At 40.9% G+C, this 23,482-nt stretch overlaps 1 protein-coding gene across 2 annotated transcripts in view; it reads left to right on the top strand.

Annotated features, from left to right (window-relative positions):
• Positions 1-23,482, top strand: part of LOC111563022 (Krueppel-like factor 7) — a 43,365-nt gene that overhangs the window by 5,269 nt on the left and 14,614 nt on the right. For both annotated transcript variants that reach the window (XM_035944279.2, XM_055008645.1), the window contains exon 2: positions 19,561-20,188. In XM_035944279.2, coding sequence (XP_035800172.1) covers positions 19,561-20,188 — 628 coding nt within the window. The remainder of the gene's footprint in view (positions 1-19,560; positions 20,189-23,482) is intronic.

The raw sequence follows: 23,482 nt of genomic DNA, 5'->3' as shown, positions 1-23,482 counted from the left end.
CTTAGTGAACTCTGCCACCTCTGTCTCATCACTCAGGCAGCTGAGAGGCGATTGCCAGTGATAGGTGCCGGCTACTGCTTTATGGGCATTGATGAAAAGGTGGGAAGCACTGATGAAAGAGATGACGGCCAAGGAAGTATTCATTTGTCTGATGATCTGGTGACTGGCCCATCAGAAAGGCAGAGGAGGAGGTGTAGGAGAAAAAAGGCAGAGAGGATAGGAGGGAGAGCGAGAGTGGTGAACAAGCACATCTTTATGTATGGCTTCCGTCTGTGAAACGCTCTGCCACCCCAGGTTTGATTAACAGTGAGAAGAGGAGCCAGTTATTTTTTCCACCTCATGCCAGCACACATGGCTTGGCAATGACTTTCACATCATTTGAGGTGAAATCAGGAAGCCGTTACAGCACCTTACAGTGATCCGACATGCTTCGCTGCTGCCATCCGGTTTGACAACTGCAGGGAGAAAAGAGAAAGGCAGAGAAGGAAGAGAAGTCTCAGACAGTTGTTTCATGTTTTGGAATCACCACCCTCTTTCTCTGACTCTTTATCTCATAACTATTGCCCTCTCTTGCTCCTTGACAAATTCTGAGAAGACTGTATTGACGAACTCACAGCTTGATTTGCTCTGCTCTGACCTTTGTTTAAAGGCAGTCTCTCTTCAAAAAGTTAAATTCAGGAGAGTAATGCAATCAAAATTTTGGCACAAAGCTTAATAAAGGCCCTTTTACACAAGGCATATCGTGAATATAAGGAAAACAGATACAAACGAACAGTTTTCCTTTTATTTCAGTAAAATTTCTGACCGTGGACAGACAAGATGATGGTGATGTCCACATCTGAGAGGAGTTTAAATGAATCTAGTCCACAAGAGACCAAGAATTCAGCATGTTTGACTATTTATCATATCTATGATGTGCTTAGCTGCATAGTTGAACATCTTGGAAAATAGTTTGATATCCATTCTCATATCTGTCTGTTAAACATAAACCTCAACCTGAAGCAGTTAGCTGAGCTTAGCAAAAAGACTGGAAGGAAGGGGAAACAGCTAACCTGGCTCTTTCCAAATATAGCACAAAGCTTACAAATGATAAGGACCACTTGTTGTCATAGGCTATGTAAATTTTAATGACATTTTTGTGGGTTTTCATTTAACTGCTACCTTGGTCTGATGTGCCAATATTGTTTTTTTAATTTTCATTTATTTATTTTTTATGAGCTGCATCAAAGAATGCCAGCTCCTTTTAGAAATAAGTGATCCATCATTGTTGCTAATGCTGCCACGTATTTGTTGGCACATTTAACATTGTTCATTGTATTAGCTGAACCCAGTGAGAGTGAAATGTCACCTTGTGCTTGACATGTTTAACTCTATGCAAAAAGGCCCTGAATATGTAAATGCTCTAAAAAATACTCTTGATTACTTTCTTTTTGTTTTCTACCTTAGGCAGCATATAGCAATATTTGGAAGTCCATTGGCTTTAATACTGACCACACATTCACACTCTGTCCAGGCATTTTATAGCCATAATTGACTGTAACATACGAAGCCTTACATCACATCTTCCTACCTACCTGTTGCTAGGCAGCCTTGTCAAGCTGGAAGAGCAGCTTTGGCCTATTTGTTTGTTTAGCTGTCAGTCTAGGAGGCTAATCCCACCCCAAGGGACTCCTAGCCATTCAGAAATCACAGATTCAGCCATGTGGACCATCTCTCTCTAAAGACTGGGCAAGTTACAGTGGGGGGAGAAAGAGATGGAAAGGGGAGAGAGAGAAGGGCAATTTGCCCTGAGTAAACACCGCTGCTTGTTGTTGTCATCGAAGCCAGTCATCAATCACGGCCCTAAGTTCTTGGTGGTGACAGCTGCAAGGACGTGACGCTCTCTGAAACCGACTGAATAGTTTATAAAGCCAGACAGTCATTGGTGAAGATCAAAGCAGACCTTGTAGACTTTTTAGGAGAGTGAGTTGCTTTTGTAGAACCCCTTCAAAAGCATGTTACCCGAGCTTGAGGTCGCAGTCAGGGTGTCCAGTCAAGACGCCAGTTATCGGCTTCGAGGTGTGCTTGACTCTCAGCTGTATTATGTAAGCTCCAGAGATTTTGTGTGCCTTTGTAAGTCTATATGCACTCAAGTATGTATGTGTTTTGCATGCCAGCCTCAATGCTAAGCTGCGGTGGTCCAACATGCAAAGCCAGTTGTTGTGTGTGCGTCTCCACCTGCTATGGCTCAGTGCTCCAAAGCTGTCGGGCTGGTTGGCCAGTGTTTCATCTGTCACTGTCTCCCTCTCTGCATCTGCTCATCTACCTTTCCTCCAAAGATTACTCGCTTCCTCTTTCATCACTCTTCCTTACCTTAATGTCCCTTTACTATATTTCTGTCTCATCCTGCTCTTTCTTTTATCATCCTCATCTTTTCTATGAGATTAAGCTTCAGTCAACCCTCGATTGTATTTGTTTCTCTTCTGTCCTCCTCAGCAATCCACTTTCAAAGTTGCGTTGCTTAAAAATTTACAGAGCACCGTGTCGGTTTTGGCAGCTCGAAACCAGAGGTGAGAACTCAGATGTGTGGTCAAAAATAAAGACTGCTTCATTGTTATCAGCTGATGCGAAATTCACTAGAAGATTAAACTGAGTCCCAAATTACCCTAAATACACTGATATCTTGAGCCAACTGGGTGCGTCATGTAGTTTCAGTCATTCCAAGCCCCTGCAGGGGTTGTCTGAAAAAGATATGACTTGTATTCTCGAAACCAGACAGATTCAGCTTGAATTGGGATTATCCCACACGTCAAAGTCTGAAAGTTCAGATTTTCAGTATGAAAAATATTATTTTAACACGCCTGCTTAGTAAAATCGCTGTATAAATGTCAAAGTAGACAGGCAGAGGGGATGGGAAGATTTTGCACACTGCTTAACTCTTCGAACAGTCTGGGAAGTGCCCTTCTGTGATTTAATGAGACCTGTGGGAAGAGCCATTCATCAGCATGACAGCATACCTCTGTTTCCCATTGTTCTGTTCTGGTATGTAAGAAGAGTAGTGTGTGTTTTAGCCTTAATGATGGGCTGGCAACCCTTTGATTAGATGAATCTCCTGGTGCTAATTAAGATTTAGGCTGCCAAAAGACATCTGTGTTTATGTCTTCCATCCTTTCTCTCATTCCCTTTAAGTATTTGCATGTGGAGCAGTTTATGAGGTGTGTGTTACAGTGATGGTGATTTCAATATTTTGGACTAAACTGGGAATGTAGGTGGTGTCTTGTGGTTGGCATAAGTGCAGTGCCTTGAGAAAAGGCATGGGTCATTTCAGATGTGCCCGAGTGCACAAATTGTTTGTTTTTCTTCCTTGAATGTAAGCTTTTGGAAGTAGCATATGCACACCTCGGGCAAAACACCTCCTCACGAAGTAATTTAGTCTGTGTCTGGAGTGCTAAAAAGTAGACATTAGCTTCCCTGACAAGTGAAAATGTCCCAGTAAAGTGTAAATGCTTTAACCTTCCTCTAGTGTTAGGGTTGGCACCGACCTGTTTTACATTTTAAATGCATGAAAGTACTACATAAAATTAGTTTATTGCATCAAGACTTTTTGACTTTGCCAGAAACTTCTATTTAAACAAAATAAAATTTTAAAAAAGGCAGTTTTACTAAATTATAGGATGCTCTGGTGAAAATTATGGCCTTTGTGTTGTTAGAGTCAGTTTCTAACCCTAACCCTAACCCCGCCAACAGCCAACAGCCAGCTCTTCCTCCAATCACTTGAGTAACCTGGATGCCTACATTGGTGTTCTTCTTCTTGCTGGAGTGCACAGATCTAGCAATGAGACCACTGATAGTCTCTGGGATGCGTCGGCAGGCAGGAATATTTTCCAGGCAACAATGTCACTCCAGACCTTTTCAATGATATCAAGAGTCCTCAAATTTGACAACAGAGACACCAGAGCAAAATTTGACAAACTTGCTCCCATCAGGGATGTCTGGAAGAGATGGTTGCAGCTCCTTCCACTGATGTTCAACCCAGGTCCAGAGGTGACAGCAGATGAGCGTTTTCTCCCTTTTCGTTGAAAATGCCCTTTCCGGCAATACATGCCCAGTAAGCCAGGCAAAAATGGCATAAAAATCTGGTCAGCCTGTGATGCAAAAATCAGCTGTGTACGGAATGTACAGATCTGCACAGGCATATCTGCAAGCGACATCCCTGAAAAAAACCAAGAAAAACGTGTAGTACTCGATATGAATCCTGGACTGCAGAACATCACTTGTGAAAATTTTTTTTATGTTTTTTTTACCAGCTATGACCTTGGACAAGAACTTCTCAGGAGGAAACTCACCATGGTGGGCACAGAAAAAAAAAACTGAGCTGCCTGCTGAAATGTTGCAGGTGAAAGACAGGACTCCACTTTCCTCAAAGTTTGCTTTTAGGGACACCACCACTGTTGTTCCATACTGTCCAAAAAATGACAGAATGTGATGCTGATGTCCAGTCTTCACAAAGATGCAGCTGTGTCATCAGGAAGTGCAAAATGCCCATAGTCATCCTGGACTATAACAAAAACACCTCTCTCCTATTCCCTCTGTTATTCTCGGCCCTCCTCCCGTATCTCTGTCGTTCTCTTTCAGCGCTCACTGCTCTTTTGTTTCTCCGTGCCTTTTCCAGCCAAGGCCCCTTAGTGCGGCCAGTGGACGACCTGGACAAGCTGACTGCCACCCGCACTTGCCAGTGAATGACCAGGAGATGGCCAATGGTTGTTTTTTTACAACATTCTCAATATATTCTGAGCAAGTAGCTCGAGGAGTAAGAAGAGAGACTACAAAGTGGAAGGTGGTAGGTTCAAGACCCACCAGTGGCGTTTTTCTTTGGGGCAGTGGTGGCGCAACGGTTAAGTCTCTGGACTACTGATCAGAAGGTCAGAGGTTCAAGATAATAAGGGATAATAAAAAATTAAAAATGTTGGCAGGAGATTTAGAGTGCCAAAGGCCAAATCAAACAGGGTGAGGGACTCTTTTGTAGTCCAAGCCATTAAACAATTACATTTGAATCTTAGAAAGAGGTGGATGGTTGTGATGTGGAATGATGGTCCTGCCTTCAGTTGGCCCTCGTGGTGTATGGTCACTTGTCCTTGCCAGCATTTTCCTTGAATCTCTGTGATAGTGATTGTATTTGGAGTTGTGTTGCTATGTTTTGTGTTTGTTGTTTTACCCACCTGCAAAGCAAATTTCCCTCAGGGGACAATAAAGATAAATTGAGTTGAAAATGTCTGCATACGACGCAGTTGTGTTGTGGACCCACATTTGCCAATGGTGGAACTCTCCCAAAAAAACAAAACAATCGGAGAATGTTTCTTGAGGAGCTAGGAAGTTCCCTTGTCAAGGCATACATGGAGCAAAGAGAACGGGTACCGGGAGACCCAGTCACTGTAGCCTTGGTCAGAGAGCAGAGCTCACCAAGCACTCCATCCACGCCCACAGCAACACAAAGAGCATCAGCGCCAGCATCCGCCTCAGCCAGCTCTACCTCAACATCAACCACAACAGCCACAGCTACAACACCAGTGAGACCACCTGATTCTAAAAGAAAGAGGTGGTGTCAGGTCTGCCCTATAAGGACAGAAAGACAAACACATTGTGCTTCACCTGCAAAAAAATATCTCTGCAAAGAACACACTGAAAATGTCACTTTTTTGCCACACATGCATTTAAAAATACACAAATAAACATGCATGTTCTTCCACACAGAGTTTTTATGGAACTAGCACATGATTTCTGTTGTTTTGATTTGCTTGATTAGTTGTTGTTTGTTTGACCTGGCAAATCTACATTTTGTATTACTACTAGTTCTGCTTTCATTTTGTAATTGTATTAAAGTTCTGTTTTTTTAATAAAAAGCCTTGGTTTTTTGGCTTTTTCTTGTAGTAAATATATATGGGTCGAAATTGACCCATAACACCATAGATGTTACTATAGCTAATAATATAGAAATTAAAAAATAGAAATATATTTTTTTCAACATTTAAGAGATGTGTTCTAATACCCCTCTGTAATAGTCAGGTAACATAACAACCTTTCATTTATTTATATAATTCTCTTGAGGTTCATTTGACAGTTTTTTTTATATTGAAAATGAAGGGTATGCTGTCGAAAGAAGGACCAGGGGGCCACAAAAATATATTAAAACCAATCTTTTCATGGATGAAGGAGTCTAACAAAGATAGAGATAAGAAACAAATTGGATGATAAATTATTGTTTTTAGGGTATTTTATGGCTTATTTAAGACAAAGGTTGCAACTGACCCTTTAACCTAAGAGACAGTGACAGAAAGCTAACACAAGAGGAAGCTTAATATGATTTCCATCCCAAACTAGAAAGACACTTGAAGGGTTTCGACCTCTGCTAAGGCATCATACAAACTCAAAAATAAATAAATAAATCCTAGGTCTACCCTTTGAATTGGATCTAACAAAATGTATTTATTGGTTATTTGTTTGACCATGTTCCACCTCTCCACCAAACTTCCAGAAAATTTTCCAGGTAGTTTTTGTGTAATCCTGCTGACAAACAGAGAAACAAATCAACAAAGGGCGATGATGTCTTAATATGCAAAAAAAAAAATGATTGGGAAGAATAGTGAAACAAGAAATAATATTGGAGGTTAATGCAATAATTTGAAAAAATTGAGAACAAATGTAACTTGATTAATGGAAATTGCCTGAAACATGTTGTTTTGCATTGAAGATTCATCAATATTTTTTTTAGATGTGTGTTAGGCCTTTGACACAAACCCAAACCCAAATGTGCTCAAATGCATTTGTGTCAATGTGACTCCTTTAGGGCTTTGCAACTAAAAAAGGAACACCTCATGCTGTTACTTAATTTAATATGCCACTAAGACATTCCTTCTCTGCTATCCCCTTTGTTAAATTCAAGAAATTTAGATATTCAATGCTAAATCAATTAAAACAAATAATCCACTTGGGGATCTGCAACACAAATCTCAGCAAAACCAGTTTGTCGCTTAAAAACATTCAAGAGCACCTGTTGAAGATGCCCCCTCCCAGTTTAACTATGTTGATAGTGTCACATAAATGTTTCATTCCCCAATCCCCCCTTGCCTATTTTCGGGGAAGAGAATTTGATAACTTACACTAAGTAATACGAATGCATCCCCAGCCTCCTTCCCAGCTCCCTTTCTTCCAACCTTCTTCAAATCGCTCCCTGCACATGTGGCGAGACAGCACATCCTCCTGCTCTCCAGTTTACTGCTATGTGTTATTCAGTCTATTGCCCCAGATATTATTTCATTGTAAAATGATGCCAATTAGTAAAGCCAGTCGCCGGTGGCTGTGGTCTGGCTCCTTCTTGGTTCCGGCGGGGGAAGTTATTTGGGTCGACAGCTATTTTCAGCCTGTGATGTTGCCAGGAATACTTTAGGGAGCAGCCACTGTTTTATAAGAGAGCACATCAATAATTTTCATTGGTGTATATGTGTGTGTGTAAGCAAGAAAGAGAGAATCAGAGACAGAGTTTATTGAGTTTATGTGTGTGTGTGTGTGTTTGTAATTGGAAGAAAAAGTGACTGTTGTCTCTAGGATATTCAGCAGAGCAGGTGGTACACATAAGCACACACTCTTTTTTCCTATGTTGCACACATTTCACTGTAACTGTCATGACCTCCTACTAATTTAAAGCACATTAATTTGCCAGCCTTTAAACTTTGACCCTAAATCTTACCAGCTCCTATTCGGGGCTTTCCCCTTTGCCCTGTAGTCACCCGCTTTTTCAAGCTGAAAGCACTATTTGTGGGGCACGAGTTGTTGCACACACCATCGCACACAGACCTAAAGGCCAAAGTCAATGAGTTCCTAACACCTTTTCTTAGTGCGTCTAACCATCCTCCTCCCGTCGCTACTGAACAGCCGCACATTGTCAGGATGAAATTGGGGTGAAAAGTCCTCTCACTCCACTTGCGCTTCCTGCTGAAAAGCCAACTACCCTGCACTGTAGGTGAATGAGTTCAGCCTGCTGTGCTGCCTCCACCTATCACTGTATAACTAAAACTCACTGTCTCTGTCTCTCTCTCTCTCTTTCTCTACACTATCTCTTGGAGGAGAGCCCACGGCAGAAGTGGTGGTGAGGAGACGTCTTTCAATATTCTAAGCAGCTTGCGCTAATCTTTGTTGCTCAGGTTTCTTCTGAAAGCATTGCTGCGGAAAATAAAGACAGAACGACAGTGCCCCACCTCCTGTTTGTGTGAATTTGGATACATATAAAGCCACTGGCTTTAAATGTATCCAGTGTACACGTTCTTGCGTAACTGCACCGATTCCTAATTTACCCTGAGCTAATCCACCTTGGCCTTGTGAGAATGTACCACTGACCTGCATCCAATGCTCATGCTTGTTTCCTTGCACAATAAACTCCCCCGCTTTGGTTCTTAGCTCACCCCGATGACAAAGCCTGAAACTGTGGCCCTAAGCAGACGCGATGCTACACGACACCTTGCACAGCAAAAGAAGGATAAACACAGACAAGATGTTGGGGGAAAGAAACACCAAAAAATGAAGATGGCTTCTTATCCAGCCAACGAAACACATATATGAACGAACCATTTTGGGTCTTATCAGTGTGGACACGACACCACAGTTGCACTCGGTTTGCAGACGTGATTGGGGTATTGAGCGGCCCTTTCTGACTGGCACTGTATGAGGAGGAAGCAGAGTTTTTCCGCTTCACTGTTCCCTTTATCTCTCCCTTCTCTCCTATCCCCTCTGTTATTCTCAGCCCTCCTCCCCTCTCTCTGTCGTTCTCTTTCGGTGCTCGCTGCTCTTTTGTTTCTCCGTGCCTTTTCCAGCCAAGGCACCATTCTCTTGTCCCATCATTGTGTGCGGTAATGAAGATTAGCCAGGCTGCCATTCACAATGGGGTCCCAACATCCGGAGCACAGACTCCCCAAATCCTACTGCAAGCTGCTAACCCCGGTGTAAAACCACTGTTGTTGCCGACCCCCTCCATCCACAAACCCACACACATATATACATGTTCTGATTCATCTGCACACACACACACACAAGCACACAAACATGTCCAATATGCACTCTGCACTTTGCCGCGTTGAAAGCAAATGGGTGAAATGTCTCCTGAGTAGATTAGAATGGTTTTGACAGCTGAGAGAGAGCGCTTGGCGACTCATACGCCGATAAACAGCAGCTCACCCAAATCCAGTTAAAGAGAGACAGAGTTCCCCTCCCTAGTGAGTGCAACACGGCTCTAGTCACTGGGATTATACCTCCCTCCCCATCCTCCATGCCCTGCTATTCTCCTTTTTGCTTCCATCTCATCCTCTTCTCCATCACTCATCTTCTGCAGTCACAAGATGCTCTTCTCTTCTCTTCTCTTCTCTTCTCTTCTCTTCTCTTCTCTTCTCTTCTCTTCTCTTCTCTTCTCTTCTCTTCTCTTCTCTTCATCTATATCCTATTTCATCCTCATCTCTTCTATCCTCGACTTAATACCAGAACAAAGACATTTTCCACACTTTGTCACAAGCTATTTAGATGGAGCAGCAGAGGTCTTTATGTGCAGTACACTTGTTGTATCCAGAGCCTAAGACCTCTTAATAATGTCTGTATCACTCTCAAGGTTGGCAGATCTTCACAAGTTCAATCTGTTTACTTGTTGAGCTACTTTCAGCATTTTGAGGTTAAATCCGTTGCTTTGTCTGTGTGGAAAAGAAGGATCATCCAAATGTAACAGAGGTTGTTTACTATAGTACAAGTTTTTTTCTGCAGGTTCTCTCGCTTACGTCTTGTTATCTAATTTTACATGATTTTCATGGTAGAAGTAGCCACACATCGTGATAATTGCTAGCTACCTAGCTACTGTGTGTTCTTTTTTATATTTTATGACAGATTCTAAACAGCAATAAAATAGAAATATATGTTATGTTAATGTCAAAAAGAATTGAAATCTTTCTAATAATATCATATGTGCTTGATATATCATACATTTTTTTACATATCACTATCATCGTCAACTGTAACACTTCTAATATTTATACAAAGATGTGCAAAGCAAGTGTAAAAATGACAAGTTATATTAAGGCTAAGAGAAATCCCATGGAAGTGACAAACATAAACATGTTTACAGCCTGGTACAAAAAACATTTTGGTCTATGTAGCTAATTTGTCCATTCTTTTTATATAACTCGTGTTTAAACTATTGAGGTTTAAAGTTATACACAAGTAAATATTTTCGGATTTGCCAGGAGTTTGGCAGTCAAGCACTGCCAAGATGGTGAAGAGTGGAGCTTCAAAATGGCTATTGAGGAAACCAATGAGTGATGTCACAAAGGATGTGCCCATTTTTATTTATTGTGGAAAATTTCCAAACTCAGGTTCTTAGAACTCAAAACGACTTCTTCAAATTGCTTTAGATTTTTGCAAAAACAAAACACAATAGCACAAAAAAAAAGTTTCATTTTGGCATGATATAAAGACAAAAAAGCAGCATATCTTCGCGCATTGGAGAAGCTAAGGCCAGTGAGCATGTCCATGTCCATCACTTACTAAATGAACATCTACACTAAATTTGTAAGTAAATCAATACTTCTGTCGCCATGGAAATGTTAATATTCAGATTTCCATTTGTGAGAACTTAAATGACTTCCCACCCATATTGACATCAACAGTGAGTGGACCTTGTGGTAGGATGGTCTTTCCCACTGGTTGGTTGTGTCCATGTTGTTATGTGAAAACAGAGGAGAGGTGTCAGGTTGATGGTAGATGTGTGCCTTTCTTTTGTGTCTGCTCAGAGAAAGCATGGAAAATGTCTTTCTGCTCCATTAAGCAGAAGTCACCAGGTTTTTGTGCTCTGAGTGTTCCATCATTGTGGTTTTCCTGCTGGATGAAAAGTGCTTTGAAGATCACATACAAACTTGCAGACATATCATGTAAACCTCCAGTAACTGAGTGTGGAAGGGGGAAGATGACTTGCCTGTATAACAAGCGAACTAAACCTCATTCTCATACCGTGCTGTAAAAGAAACAATTGCTCTATTAATGCAACCATTTAAATGAAGCATCAGAATCTAGGAAAGAATGTCCAGCAAATTACAATTGAATATGCAGCCTGAATGCAGTTTCAAGTGTCCATCATTTCCATTAGTGAACCCATCCAACCAAAAATGAACCATGTATTAAAGAAGCTGTCAGGTTTACAAATCAAATGTGTATTATTCCCTCAAACTCTGTCAGCAAATTGTGGTTTAACAACTGGAAAGGTCTGTTATCAGCTTGAAGCCCGCACTGTGTAAAACTGCCTCAAGGTGCTGCGTTGCCAGGCTTTGACGGGGAGGCTGACGTCTACACTGATTGTTACTGTGAGGCTAATGTTGTCTGATAAGGCTGTGTGTGTAATTAAGCTGTTTCTGTGCTGTGTTATCCGAGGCTAGGTGAGGCTTGGCTTCCTGGTGAGATGGAGCTGTTTGTCAATGAGCAGGAGGACTCCTGCCACCTGTCTGTAGCATTTCAAGTTTCATATCTCTCCTTCCTTCCCTCCTCTAATCTGCAACGCAGTGTTTTGTTTTTTTTGCTTTTTTAGGTGGCAATATGCTGTGGTTTCATTTGTCATGCTTTACTCTCCATTTAAACTCCACATCTGAAATGTACTTCTTTGCACAGTTGTGGGGCTAAAGCTGCAGTATATCTTGTCACTGGAAGTAGTTTGCACTGTTCACACATAAAAATGTTACCTTACTACAGGTATTTGTTTCAAAAGCTTTATGTTGTGAAAAACTGAGATTTGGAAATTTGTGTTTCTTGTGCCTTAACTTGTCATTTTGTAAAGGTGTTTATTTTTGCTATTTTTTTATTTTATTATTTGGAAATACGAGAATTTACACATTATTTTACATTTTTTGCCTGTCTGATCACATCATTTCTAAAAAAACAAATCGAACATGACACTCAAACAGTTACTCAGTACTTGAATACTCTTTTCACCAAATACTTTTTTACTCTTACTTGAGTTATATTTTGGACGACTACATTTTACTTCTACTTGAGTGATATTATTTTGAAGTAACGTTACTGTTACTTGAGTATAGTTTTTGGCTACTGTACCCACCTCTGCTGGTAAGGCAGATAGATTAGTTTTGTTTCTGCCTTTTAGCTTCTTCTCTTTGTGCTTCTGCTCCCTCTGTCTCTCCCTTGCTATCGCTGATTCAAAGCCCGGTCGGGGCATGAGGAGCTCAAAGATGCCTATTGGCCAAACCCAGTGCCGCCTGCCACGTTCTCCATTGAGAATAACAGAGTGACTGTGGGGGTGTTAGACTATTCAGATCAGTATTGAGGAAAATGAGGCGTTATCTCCCCACCCTTCCCCTCCTTCTGGGAGGGGAAGGGTGGGGAGCCTTAGGCAGGTTTCCTACTCAACTGGGAAATGCTGATGATGCCATGCTGCTCTCCAAGGAATCTGAAATCTGGGGGCCTGGCTTTCTTAGCGAGTGCACGGAAAGGAGCAAAAACCCCTGAAGGGAAGCTTAGAGGGGAGTGTGTGCTTTTTTGGAGATTTTATATGGGTGAGGTGGGGTGGGTGAGTGTTGTGTAAGTATTGCTCACTGAAGCTATAGATTACCGTCTGTGTCAGCTGCGACGGTCACTGCTGATGAGCTCCTGCACGGTATCATTTCGTATCGATTACGCACAGCAATGCAAACACACACACAAACACACAAAGGCTGTTGATGGCAGCTGCCTAGGGCTACTGGTCATTTAGCTGTCACCTCAAAGTGATGGCTTGGCCTGGCTCCCCAGATCAATGGGAGACACAGACCCTATAACACAACATGGCGGGATAAAACACACACATGTGCATCCACACTGTCAGAAAGACCCTGCCTGTCCAAGCTTTTGCTGCAATAAAACTGCCAAATGTCTTGCAGATTTACAAATACTACAGTGACTATAAACAAAGTTGATAACATAAAGCAGTGTGTCATAAAAATGAAATCAGAAGAATAAGACAGAAACTGACAAGAACGTTTGGTTCTTTGCAGGCGAGACTTCGTATAGATGCAAGACCTGATATGATTGTTACCTACCGAAGGGGTTAAGCTCTGATTAGTTTCTCAGAGTAATTTTAATCAGAGCTGATGTCACAGTGGTATTACATTCACACTCCATGAATGGAAACCAAGGCTGTCTTATTTTCTGTGACCAATGACATTGTGCAACTTAAATAAAAGCATGCAACAAGCAATAAACAGACTGTCAGTCGAATGTGACACAACAACAAAGAGGACAAAAGCTGTGCAGAAGCCTGTGTTAACTCATCCATGACAAGAATGTTGCTCACTTTTAAAATGAGTAATCAAACCGCTGCTACATATAAATATAGCCAGAACAAATAATCAATGTGCTGTGTTGGTGTCAATAGAGTTTATTTTTCGAAATGATGATGACAATCAAAAGCACTTTCTGTGCAACACAGTTTTTCTTTAGTGAGGGCATCAGAAGTCAGCACAATAAATGTGTGCAGCCATCTACAAAATAGTGTGGCTATAACATGCAAAATGATGAAGCATAAAGAAAGTCTATAGTGGAAGGTGTGCTTGTTCAGTTAATGGAAGTTAGATAAGAAAAAATATTTGTTGTTTTTAGCCCATTTCCTCATCCATCACAGTTGTCCTGGGCATGCATTTTTATAAAACTCAGTTGTTTAAATTGCATTGAGGCTTCAAATTATGTGTACAGTTCTGCAGTTTCATTTCAGTTATGTGCCATTAAGGGTGTGGCTGGCTTAAGTGACAGGTGGGTGCTATAGGACTAGTCCATGGCCCATGCAGAGACGTTTGCATGGGCAGCCTCGGCTCCGCTCATGCTCAACTTCTTTACTCATTTTTTTTTTAGCTAGGAGTTAATCCTCTAAAATGGGAACCACTGAAGCCAGTACTATGACATTCACAACCACCTATATGTGACATCATGAAGTATGTAATATTCAAAGACTCTGACATTTGTTCAACAAATCAGTAGCAGAATAGCTTAGCCTAGCATAAAAACTGAAAAGAAAAAGAAATACCTTAGAACAGACTTTGTTGTATTCAAAGCTAACAAAATCTGCCTTCCAGCCAGCCTAGATGTTTGTCTGTCCTAAGGCTAAGCTTAGTTTACCAGTTGCTTTTTCCAGCTTATGAGCAAATATGACAGGGGATCAATCTACTCATATAACCATGGACTGCAAATAAAAGGTGTACAAAGCCACAGCGGAATCAGCAGTTCATCTGTAGATAACCATTTGGTGGGCTCAAATTTGGACATTCCCATGGACATTTAGTTTTTTTTCAAAATGAATGTGATGAATGAGTGGGAGATCAGATGGAGAACTTCGTACAGAAAAGATTTGTTAGTCATAAGGTGGCCATTTAAATGGGACCACAATCTACTAATGATTATTTATTAATGAAGAAGACTTGAAACTAGCGATTAAGATCATGAAACCTTTAGGAAAATGTTTAGTGAGGGAATTAATCAAGTGAGAAGCAGAATCATATTCACACTGACTTCAATACAATCAGACGACTTTTTCCAAAAGAATCATCCCCTGCTAGCCAGTAGAAAGAAAGCAGATTTAGCACTTCAGTATTAGCTACAAGGCTACACAGATTTCTAATCTACAGTTCTACAATACATTTAACTTAAGGCAACAAAGCAAATAAGTTTATTTTCTCAAATCTCTAAATTACTAACTAAAAATTCCGAAGCAAAAGATATTTTTTTTCGTATTGATTTTAACTTTGTGACTTGCTGTCATGGAGATATTAGCAGTCATGTATAATAATGGCAAAAGTATATTTTACATAAAAGGCTTGCCAAACTAATTATTATCCAAATTTTAGTTCTAAGCAGAAAAGTAAACAACAGTTACAAAAATCTCTATGATCCACAATCTTTCAAAAGGTCCTGCAGGGAACCATGGGTCGTCTCTGAATGGAAGTGATTCACCACAAAGCCCAGTGCATTTAACAATAGTGTCGCACCACCCCCTCCAGCTTAGGGCCCCCTTATAGCCCTGCTTTTTTCAACGCTGCTCGTATCAGCTCTGAATATTATTCATAGCACCTTGTTTCTATCATGGCATCTGTAAAAACTAAACACGATCATCCTAAAATTAATGAGCCATATCCACCTCATTACATTTATCTGTTTAGTGGTGTTTTGGGCTATCCTGTAGGGCATTATGCATGCTCTTCTGTTCATATTTATAACCCAGGCTTTTTATTAGCCACGTAGTGGGGTGCTAACAGTTGGGAGGCAGCATGCGCTTTGATGGTGATGGCAGGCGGCTTGGTGCAGGCCAAATGTGAAGGGAGGTGATGGAGAGAGAGGATCAGCTGCCAGGCCAAGGGCCCCGTTGGAAGAGGGGAGGAGACAGTGAGACGGAGAGGAGGAGAAGTGAGGAGAGGAGATTTATCTTTTTTTTTTAAATGTGAAAGTGGAAGTGAGTGAATCCGGGTCTGGTTCACAGCTCTTAGCCTACTTGACTTTGTGAGAAGCGTGTCTTTTGATCAACGAATATTTGTCACACCTGCTATATTTTAAGCCTCACTAACTTGAGATGTGTTGTGCATGTGTGATTCAGTGTGTGTCTTTGTGTACAAAATGCATTTATCCACAGGTCACTTTTAATTTTTACTGACTTGTTTGTTGAAGTATTTATTGGTTTTTACTGGAGCAAAGGAGAGGGAGAAACGATGGCTTCATTCAAGTGCCATTAAAAAAGAAGATAATGCTAAAGAAATTTACAAACCCAGACAAAGTTCTTTTTGATTGAAGACACTTTTATGGCTGAACTTTGTGGTTTAAATTGTTAAATTGTGTTTGTCTATTAGGAGTTTTCTCATTCAAATCAGATGTACATTTATTAATTTTATTAATGAAGAACACATACAGTGTATAGAGAAAAGACATGTACCCCACGCACATTTGATACCAAGCAGTAATAGACAGACCTAAAAGCAGAGTCACAGTTCAATCTAGATTATATTTTTGTTCTTGTACAGCAGTTATTTGCATTGTCTTCAGGTGCATGTCAGTTACTAAGGCTACAGCTGAATCTCATCACATTAAGTAACTGAATGCTGTTGAGCTCCATTCATCAGCTATGGTCACAAAATACCTTTGTAAGAAAACTGCAGTAAATTAAACCAATTTAAGAGTTGTGTCTAAATTTTTTGATACCGATAATTAATTTGGTCACTTACTTTGAGGATCAGTCTTTTGTGATTATAAAATTTGTTGCAATAAAAAATAATGCACACAATCTTATGAGAGGAATGACATTGTACTTTGACTTTTAGGCCTCTCTCCTGCACTCAAACTTCACTCAGTGTCAGTTCTGATGTGATATAGTAGTCTTCCATTTACATGAGACATTATCTGATGTAAAATAACATAACATGATAAAAAGGTCAAAATAGGTTTTTTTGCACCCACTGCGTCCTAATTTATCTTGATCTACCTTTTTCATCCCTGACATTTTGACATATCAAAGTCAGAGAAGCAGAAGTGTGAAAACTATAATTAATGATCACTGATTTTAATGTAGCTGCTTCAGGTTTACATTGCGTATAGTGACTCACCATCACATTGCATACTGCATATTGTGGGTTATTGATAAATTCGTATAGACCCAAGAAGTTAATAGTGTTATGAGTAACAGTTGGGAAAATATCTTTCTGTTCTGTTGCTCATTTTGCTGTGACCAGTTTTCATTAAATTGGTCATGTGTGAACAGGTGGTCAGTGAATTACGATAAGAAGTACACAATAAAATAAGACTTAAATGCTTTAAATGATGACTTGTAGCTTGAGAAAGGAGTCGTTACACTCAGCTGTTACACTCAAGAGATATGGAAACTTGAATCTGGTTTGAAGCACTTGTCACCCTACCAACCTACACCACAACAGTGATTCCCTGTGGTTTGGAGGAAGAAGTGATGCTGCTGAAACAGCCATTGGATTGTCTTAGCTTATCTTGGCTCACATGAAGGAGTCATCCTGAAAGCCTTTGAGGAAATGAACCCTGGCTTTGTGCAGAGCCAATTGATGTTGGCTCTCCAGATCGGCATTTGTCCAAATGGAGCTGAAGCAGGCCGTGAGCATTCCTTTATCTTGGCTATTGTGCTTTTGGCTCTTGATTCCTTGCCTACACATACACATACACAATTCACTTAGGCCAGCAAGTAGATAAGTTTATGCATGTGCGTAGGTGTTCACACAAACACGCATACAAGAGCTGCATAATTACACACAGAGTGGCATAATTATGCATACGTAGATGCATACACAAAATTATCCGCATACACACATGCAAACTAGCATAATTATGCCACATACAGTATGTACACCCACACTTGTCCACACATACAGGAACTACTGATCAACTACATGACCTTCTCTCTAACAATGTTAATGAGAAGGGGGAAGGACAGAAGGATGGAAGGAGGGGGTGGAAAGGAGTTGATGGAGGGATGGTAGAGAAGAAGGAGAAAGATAGAAAGAATGAGCACATGATAAGCTTGTTGTACCCTCCGCTCCCTTCACCTGAAGCCTCTTTAATTCTTCTTACCCTGTCAGACATCATCCACTCTGAATGCTCACACATGTATAACAACCTATGCATGGAAGTGCACACACATACATCATGCCATGTGGCAGACTAGATCGGAGCACATCCAAGTGCATTACTGGGGGTCGTAATCTAACATTTAGTGTGTATGAACCTTTTCTGTGTGTGCGTACGTGTGTGTGTGTGTGTGTGTGTGTGTGAGGCATGTGTCTTGCCTGCTGACAGGATCCTGTTACGCCAAATGTCACACTTCCAAAAAGGATTCACCCCCAACAGAGAAAATGAAGTCAAGACCTTCACTCTGTCTCCCTCTCTCCTCTCCTGTCCCTCCATTGCTCGCCACATCCTCCTACACCAGCCCCACCTCCTCCTTCCTTACCTTTCACTCAGTCCCACTCTCACTTATGTTTCTATCCCTTTTTCTGGTCTCTTTAACTATCGTTACCTCACACACACTCACCTAGATTTGCAGGCCTCAGCATTTTGCTGAATAAAGTCCCCTTTAACTGGCTGGTTTTAGGGTATAATTAGTTCTCATCTTGGGAGAGGAGGAGATGACAATGAGGGAAAATAGTTGATTTTAAGGGACTGATCGGTTCTAAGGCAGAAGGAGGGAGGTGATTGTGAAAATGAGTGAAAAGCATGGTGAGAGGGATACTGGAACAGTTAAAGTAACAGAATTGGTTTGCTTTTTCTGTTGCTCACCGGCCAGTATTTGCTTCATCATATCTGAGTGCATGAAAAAACGTAATTCTTTAAAGCCGCCAGAGAAAAAGTAAATGTAGGTATGCAGTGGAGGGAGGAGACGTGATGTATTATGTTCACTTCTCTCTTCAGTTGGGCTTGAGCAGAGTTTTCATTTGATGTCAATATGCAAATGCTGTAAACAGTCAAAAAAAAAAAAAACTCCAAATCTTCTGAGATTTTTTTTTCCTGGAAAAATATTACTTAGAGGAGAAATTACATTCCCTTAGCAACAGACACCCCTCCTCCAAAAAAAGAAAGAAAAGAAAGAAGTGTGGTTTTATTTTTAGAAGGTGCAAACAAGGAAAGGGGGGAGTTATAAGATTGTAAATGTCTCTGATGTGTTCAGTCTGTACAACCTTATTCCTGATAATGGAACTAGCTACTCTGTCTGTCAGTGCCTATTTACACACAAATGAAGTGGCGAGTACCACGTGCCCAGTGGAGCTGCTAGCCTCCATCTCAGCTGTCAAAACAGGTTAGTGGCTACAAGCGAAACACAAGGATCCCTGAGATCAAACTGGCACCGTCCATTCAAACATAATAGCTTCATCCTTGGACATGGAGCGTCTCTTTACCTCGCTCTCTTCTTAGAAGCTCACCAGCTTGCAGTAAAGTAATAGACTTCTCAGGATGCCAGTTCACACAAATCGGGATGCAGCTTTTTATTTGCCCTCCGCAGGGAGAGGTGTTTGCAGTATAGGGATGAAGCAGACCATAACTACAGCATAATAAATCTTCCTATCTTGGCTCTGTGGAAGCCAGTACACACATGGCTTGTCAAAGCTCTATAAAATGTTATTTGATAGGAGTTCTGTACAGTTTAGGACTTCCCCTCCTGCTATCCACTTGCCTTGCTTTCGTTCCACGCTGGAGTGGTTGCAATCAGTCAGAGTTTAATCAGCCGTCTTGCCAGAATTGCCAGGTAATCCTTGCTGTCTCGGTGGCTGTCTGTGTGTGTGTGTGCATGTGACAGCTGGAAGAGCTGCAAAGTTGCCTGACTGGGTGAGTTGATGGTACCGTGCAGATTTTCTCTCAACAGTGTGTAAAGGCATATCGGATGATCTGATGGCTGTTGAATTTTTCAAGTGGGATTTTGAGGCTGAAAAATGGGTATCTTCAGTGCAGATGTCCAAACGTGGAAACTTGAATGAACTGAATCTAAACTGAGTGTTTTTTTTCCCACTTTCTCTCTCATAGACCTGCTTAGAATTGGAGCGTTATCTGCAGACAGAGCCCAAGCGCCTGTCTGAGCTCTTTGACCAAGACTTTGATGGACTCCTAACTCCAGCCTATCTGAAGGAGGATGGAGAAGAGGAACTGTCAGACACCCTTCTACCCAGTCTGCCAACCCTCACTGAGCCTCTGAGTCCACCTCCAGTCATCCTCTGCCCGACGCGGAAGAACTTTTCCACCACTGGTGCAATGAGAAGAGACCCCAAAACCAAAGGACAGGGGATGGAAAATGTGGAAGGGACGGAAGGAGTCCATCAGGCTCAGCTGAGTGCCGTAACCTCACTGACGCCCCCGTCATCACCAGAACTGGGCCGGCACCTTGTCAAATCCAATCAGACGCTGACGGCATCAGCTGATGGGACGCTTACCTTGAAGCTGGTAGCCAGGAAGGTGGGCCTTAGCGCGGCTCGACTGGTGGCGGGTCATGCACTTCCCGTCCGGGTGAAGGACGAAGAAGAGGGGGCTGCATGTGTGATTGGGGTTGGAGAGCTACCGGAGAACAAGAAGAGGATCCACCGTTGCCAATTCAACGGCTGCAGGAAGGTTTACACCAAGAGCTCCCACCTAAAAGCCCATCAGAGGACACATACAGGTGAGAATAAACCAGAAGCTTGTAGATAGAGGGATTATTTTTTGGTTGTATTTCTTCTGATATTTGCACTATTATGACAAAAAGAAGGTGGCAGATGGAGCAGATGGAATATTTTGAAAATCTGTAATCAGCAGTTTTGAAAGAAAGTTGATCAAATATTTTAGGTTTTACAAGCACCAAAGGATTTGTTCGTCAGAATGATCAGAATTTACTTTTTATTTTTCAGTGTGCATGTTCAGCACAAGAGATTAAAAAGGACAGGTTTTTCTGCAAGGCGTAGTCAGTAAATGCTTGTATGTCTCACATGAACTAAATTAATGATTGTAAATGCTTATGCCTGTATATTTGAGTTATACAGGCACATGGTTGCAAAATATATATATAATTTGTTGATGAAGCATATTAGTTGGTGCACTTTTTAGACGGTAATGTCAGTAAGTAATCAGGTGTGACTTTCAGTGAGGCAGCTCTAAGCACACCTCTCTCACTAGAGATTGCAACTTGATACACCTGCTGGTAATGAAACTGTTTGACACTCATTTTTGGTGACAGGTTAAAAATTCTCAGTACTGAAGCTAAATGACTTTTGCAATGCTGAGCAAGGCATGGATTGCATGCCTGTGTTGAAGAACAAAATAAAAAAAACACTGTCTCTTTCTTTATGATAGACATAGTCCAACTTTTCTCTTGTCTTTGGTTGACTGCCATGTTTTCTCTTCTACCAGTTCTCAAAATGGATTGATACCAGTATGATCGCTTTGTGGTTTATGTTCACATTGCACTCATCCCTCCAACCAGACAGGTTTCTGAATCTTTGATAACCTGATTTGAGATAATTGAGGAAAATCCACATGCTTCACATTCTTGGAAACATGTACAAAATGCACAGGAAATGATCAGAAATGTTTAAAGAAGTAGCTTCTGCAATCACAGAACAGTCTCTGTGAAATATTGAAATATCGCTATACAAGATAAAAATATGATGATTTAAGAAAACCCTCTTCTCTTACACCTCTCTTCCTACAAAAGTACTTGTCCATGCCAAACCAGAGGGGGGGTGGGTGGGGGCAGGAGATATAACTCTCCCGCTCCTCCATCTCAATCCCAAACCACTCAGACCTCTGTCAGGGGGCTGCCTTCCACCTGAGTAACTGCACAATGATGGATGGATTGACCTGGATAGGTCGCCATTTCCCCATTTTATTTCAGGCCCTCCCATCTGTCCTCTATACGTTTTATTAGTCTAGGTCAGTGTTTCTCAATCTGAGGTTGGAAACTGTTTGATATTGCAGGGGTGTCAATAGAATTATTTTTTAAGTGAGGGTATATGTTTGAAATAAAAGTGCATTATACATTCAGGGAGGTCATGAAGAATATCTATGGACTCAATCCAGTATTGAAGCACCGAACATGACTGCAGTATTTGTTTGGGCTCTTGAGTGGTTTCTCTTTTGGCAAGGTGTGAACATTGTTTTTCAAATTCTTTTGGAAATAATTGGACTGGACTACTCTAGTCTGTACCCCCTCTAAGAGAGGCTTTCAGGGGTAGAATGAGATCAATATTGACATTTGATGAGTACAGCAAAGGCGTCCATCATGCTAAATTAAGTTTCAGTGACTTAAATTAGATTTGTGTGCTGTACACCATCTAAATCCATCCACTGTTTGGTTGACAGATCACCAAAGCTGTGCAACAAAGACATTACACATGACTGTTTACCAGCTCTGGCTCACTTGTATTTTTCACAGGGTGTGAATCTGAAAAAAAGTCAACTTGTTAATTTCTGCATGTTAAAGGCAATGAAAACATGCTGGACGTGTGATCACACCCACCATGATGCACAGGCATCAACCTGACTGGAACAAAGGGCACAGACATGCCATCATTGATTTCCCCAGTGTAGCGTATCTACAGCCTCTGTGATTAAGCTCCATGCCAACTGGGCCAGCTCTGGGAAAACAGTGCCATGGGTGCTGTCCAGCCACAAAATCCATACAAGCAAAGTGCTGGGCATGAGGTCTAAAACAAACGGAACAGAGAACCAGAGATGTATCATCTTGAGTGTCCAATGTATTGATGCCAAAATGACCAAAAGAACCAAAATGAGCAGCAAACAAGACAAGTATCAAGCAATCAACTTGTAACCTACAATGGTGTGGTTGAACAGATGGCAATGTAGGTTATTTGCTTGGGATAACTGCAGAATCTTTCTTTCTTTCTTTCTTTCTTTGCGAATTAGAGGACATGGTCACATTATTTTCAGTCTTTTCTAGAGGCACCATCATTTTGTCCAGGCCTGTTTGACGAGTTTATTTTTTAAAATAATTCTGTTGAACCATGGTTCAAAAGCAATGTGTGATTTTCATTGGTCAATTTTCATAGAATTTTTATTTATTATTACTTTTGTCAGATTCAAATTATTTCTGTGACCATTGTGGGTTTTTTTTTTTTTTCATTAACCGAGGGGTACCAACAATTTTGTCCACGTGTGTACCTTTCCTACTATATCACAGTCTTGCCTTTTGGAGAGAAAATACATTTCTTTCAAAACATACATGAAATTGCAGTTTAGTTAAATACCAATGTAATTTTTGAGTGACAGGGGTGTCCTTTTGACAATCTGAGAAAACCACTAGTTCTTCAGAGCCCAAAGCAACATTTTTAGATTGTACTTTATTTAAATATACAATGATCAGACACAACAGTAAAACCATATGACATCCATATATGAAAGTGATATTCTTGTGAAGTGATGTTCTACTGGGGAACCTTAGGTCCTGCTTTCATATGGAGACCAAGCACCTCCCCAGAGAGCATCAGTGTGCCCTAGCAGAAAACTTCTAAGGAATAGCACTGTCTATGGCTCTGTATAAATGCCTTGAAGGGTCTGAGCTGTTTTGGTGACCTGAGGGTGACCTACATGGGCAGATGGTTTCAATGTTTGGGCTGATCAGTATCTATAATGATACTAAACAGATAAACACAAATTCTCAAACTTTAGACTCTGAAACCAGCTAAAATTTTGCTTGATCATTGACATACTATAATTTGATTCCTTTTCTTTGACTTTTATTTATTTATTTATTTTTTTACTATATCACTATATATACCCTAAGCACTGCCTGGTATAAATGAAGAAGATTTTTGTCAGATCAAAATTTCATTTTTCAGCTAATGTCTTTTCTAGAGCCTTTTTCTCTCTATTCAGTAAGCTGTTTAAAAATTGACTTTATAGTGATTTAATGATGTCACTATACGCTCCATACAACATTATAAAGTGCACAGTTCCTTGA

Source organism: Amphiprion ocellaris, chromosome 24, assembly GCF_022539595.1.
Source record: "Amphiprion ocellaris isolate individual 3 ecotype Okinawa chromosome 24, ASM2253959v1, whole genome shotgun sequence".
Lineage (NCBI taxonomy): Eukaryota > Metazoa > Chordata > Actinopteri > Pomacentridae > Amphiprion > Amphiprion ocellaris.
Note: the sequence above shows the minus strand (reverse complement) of the source record. Positions and strands in the feature narration are given on the sequence as shown.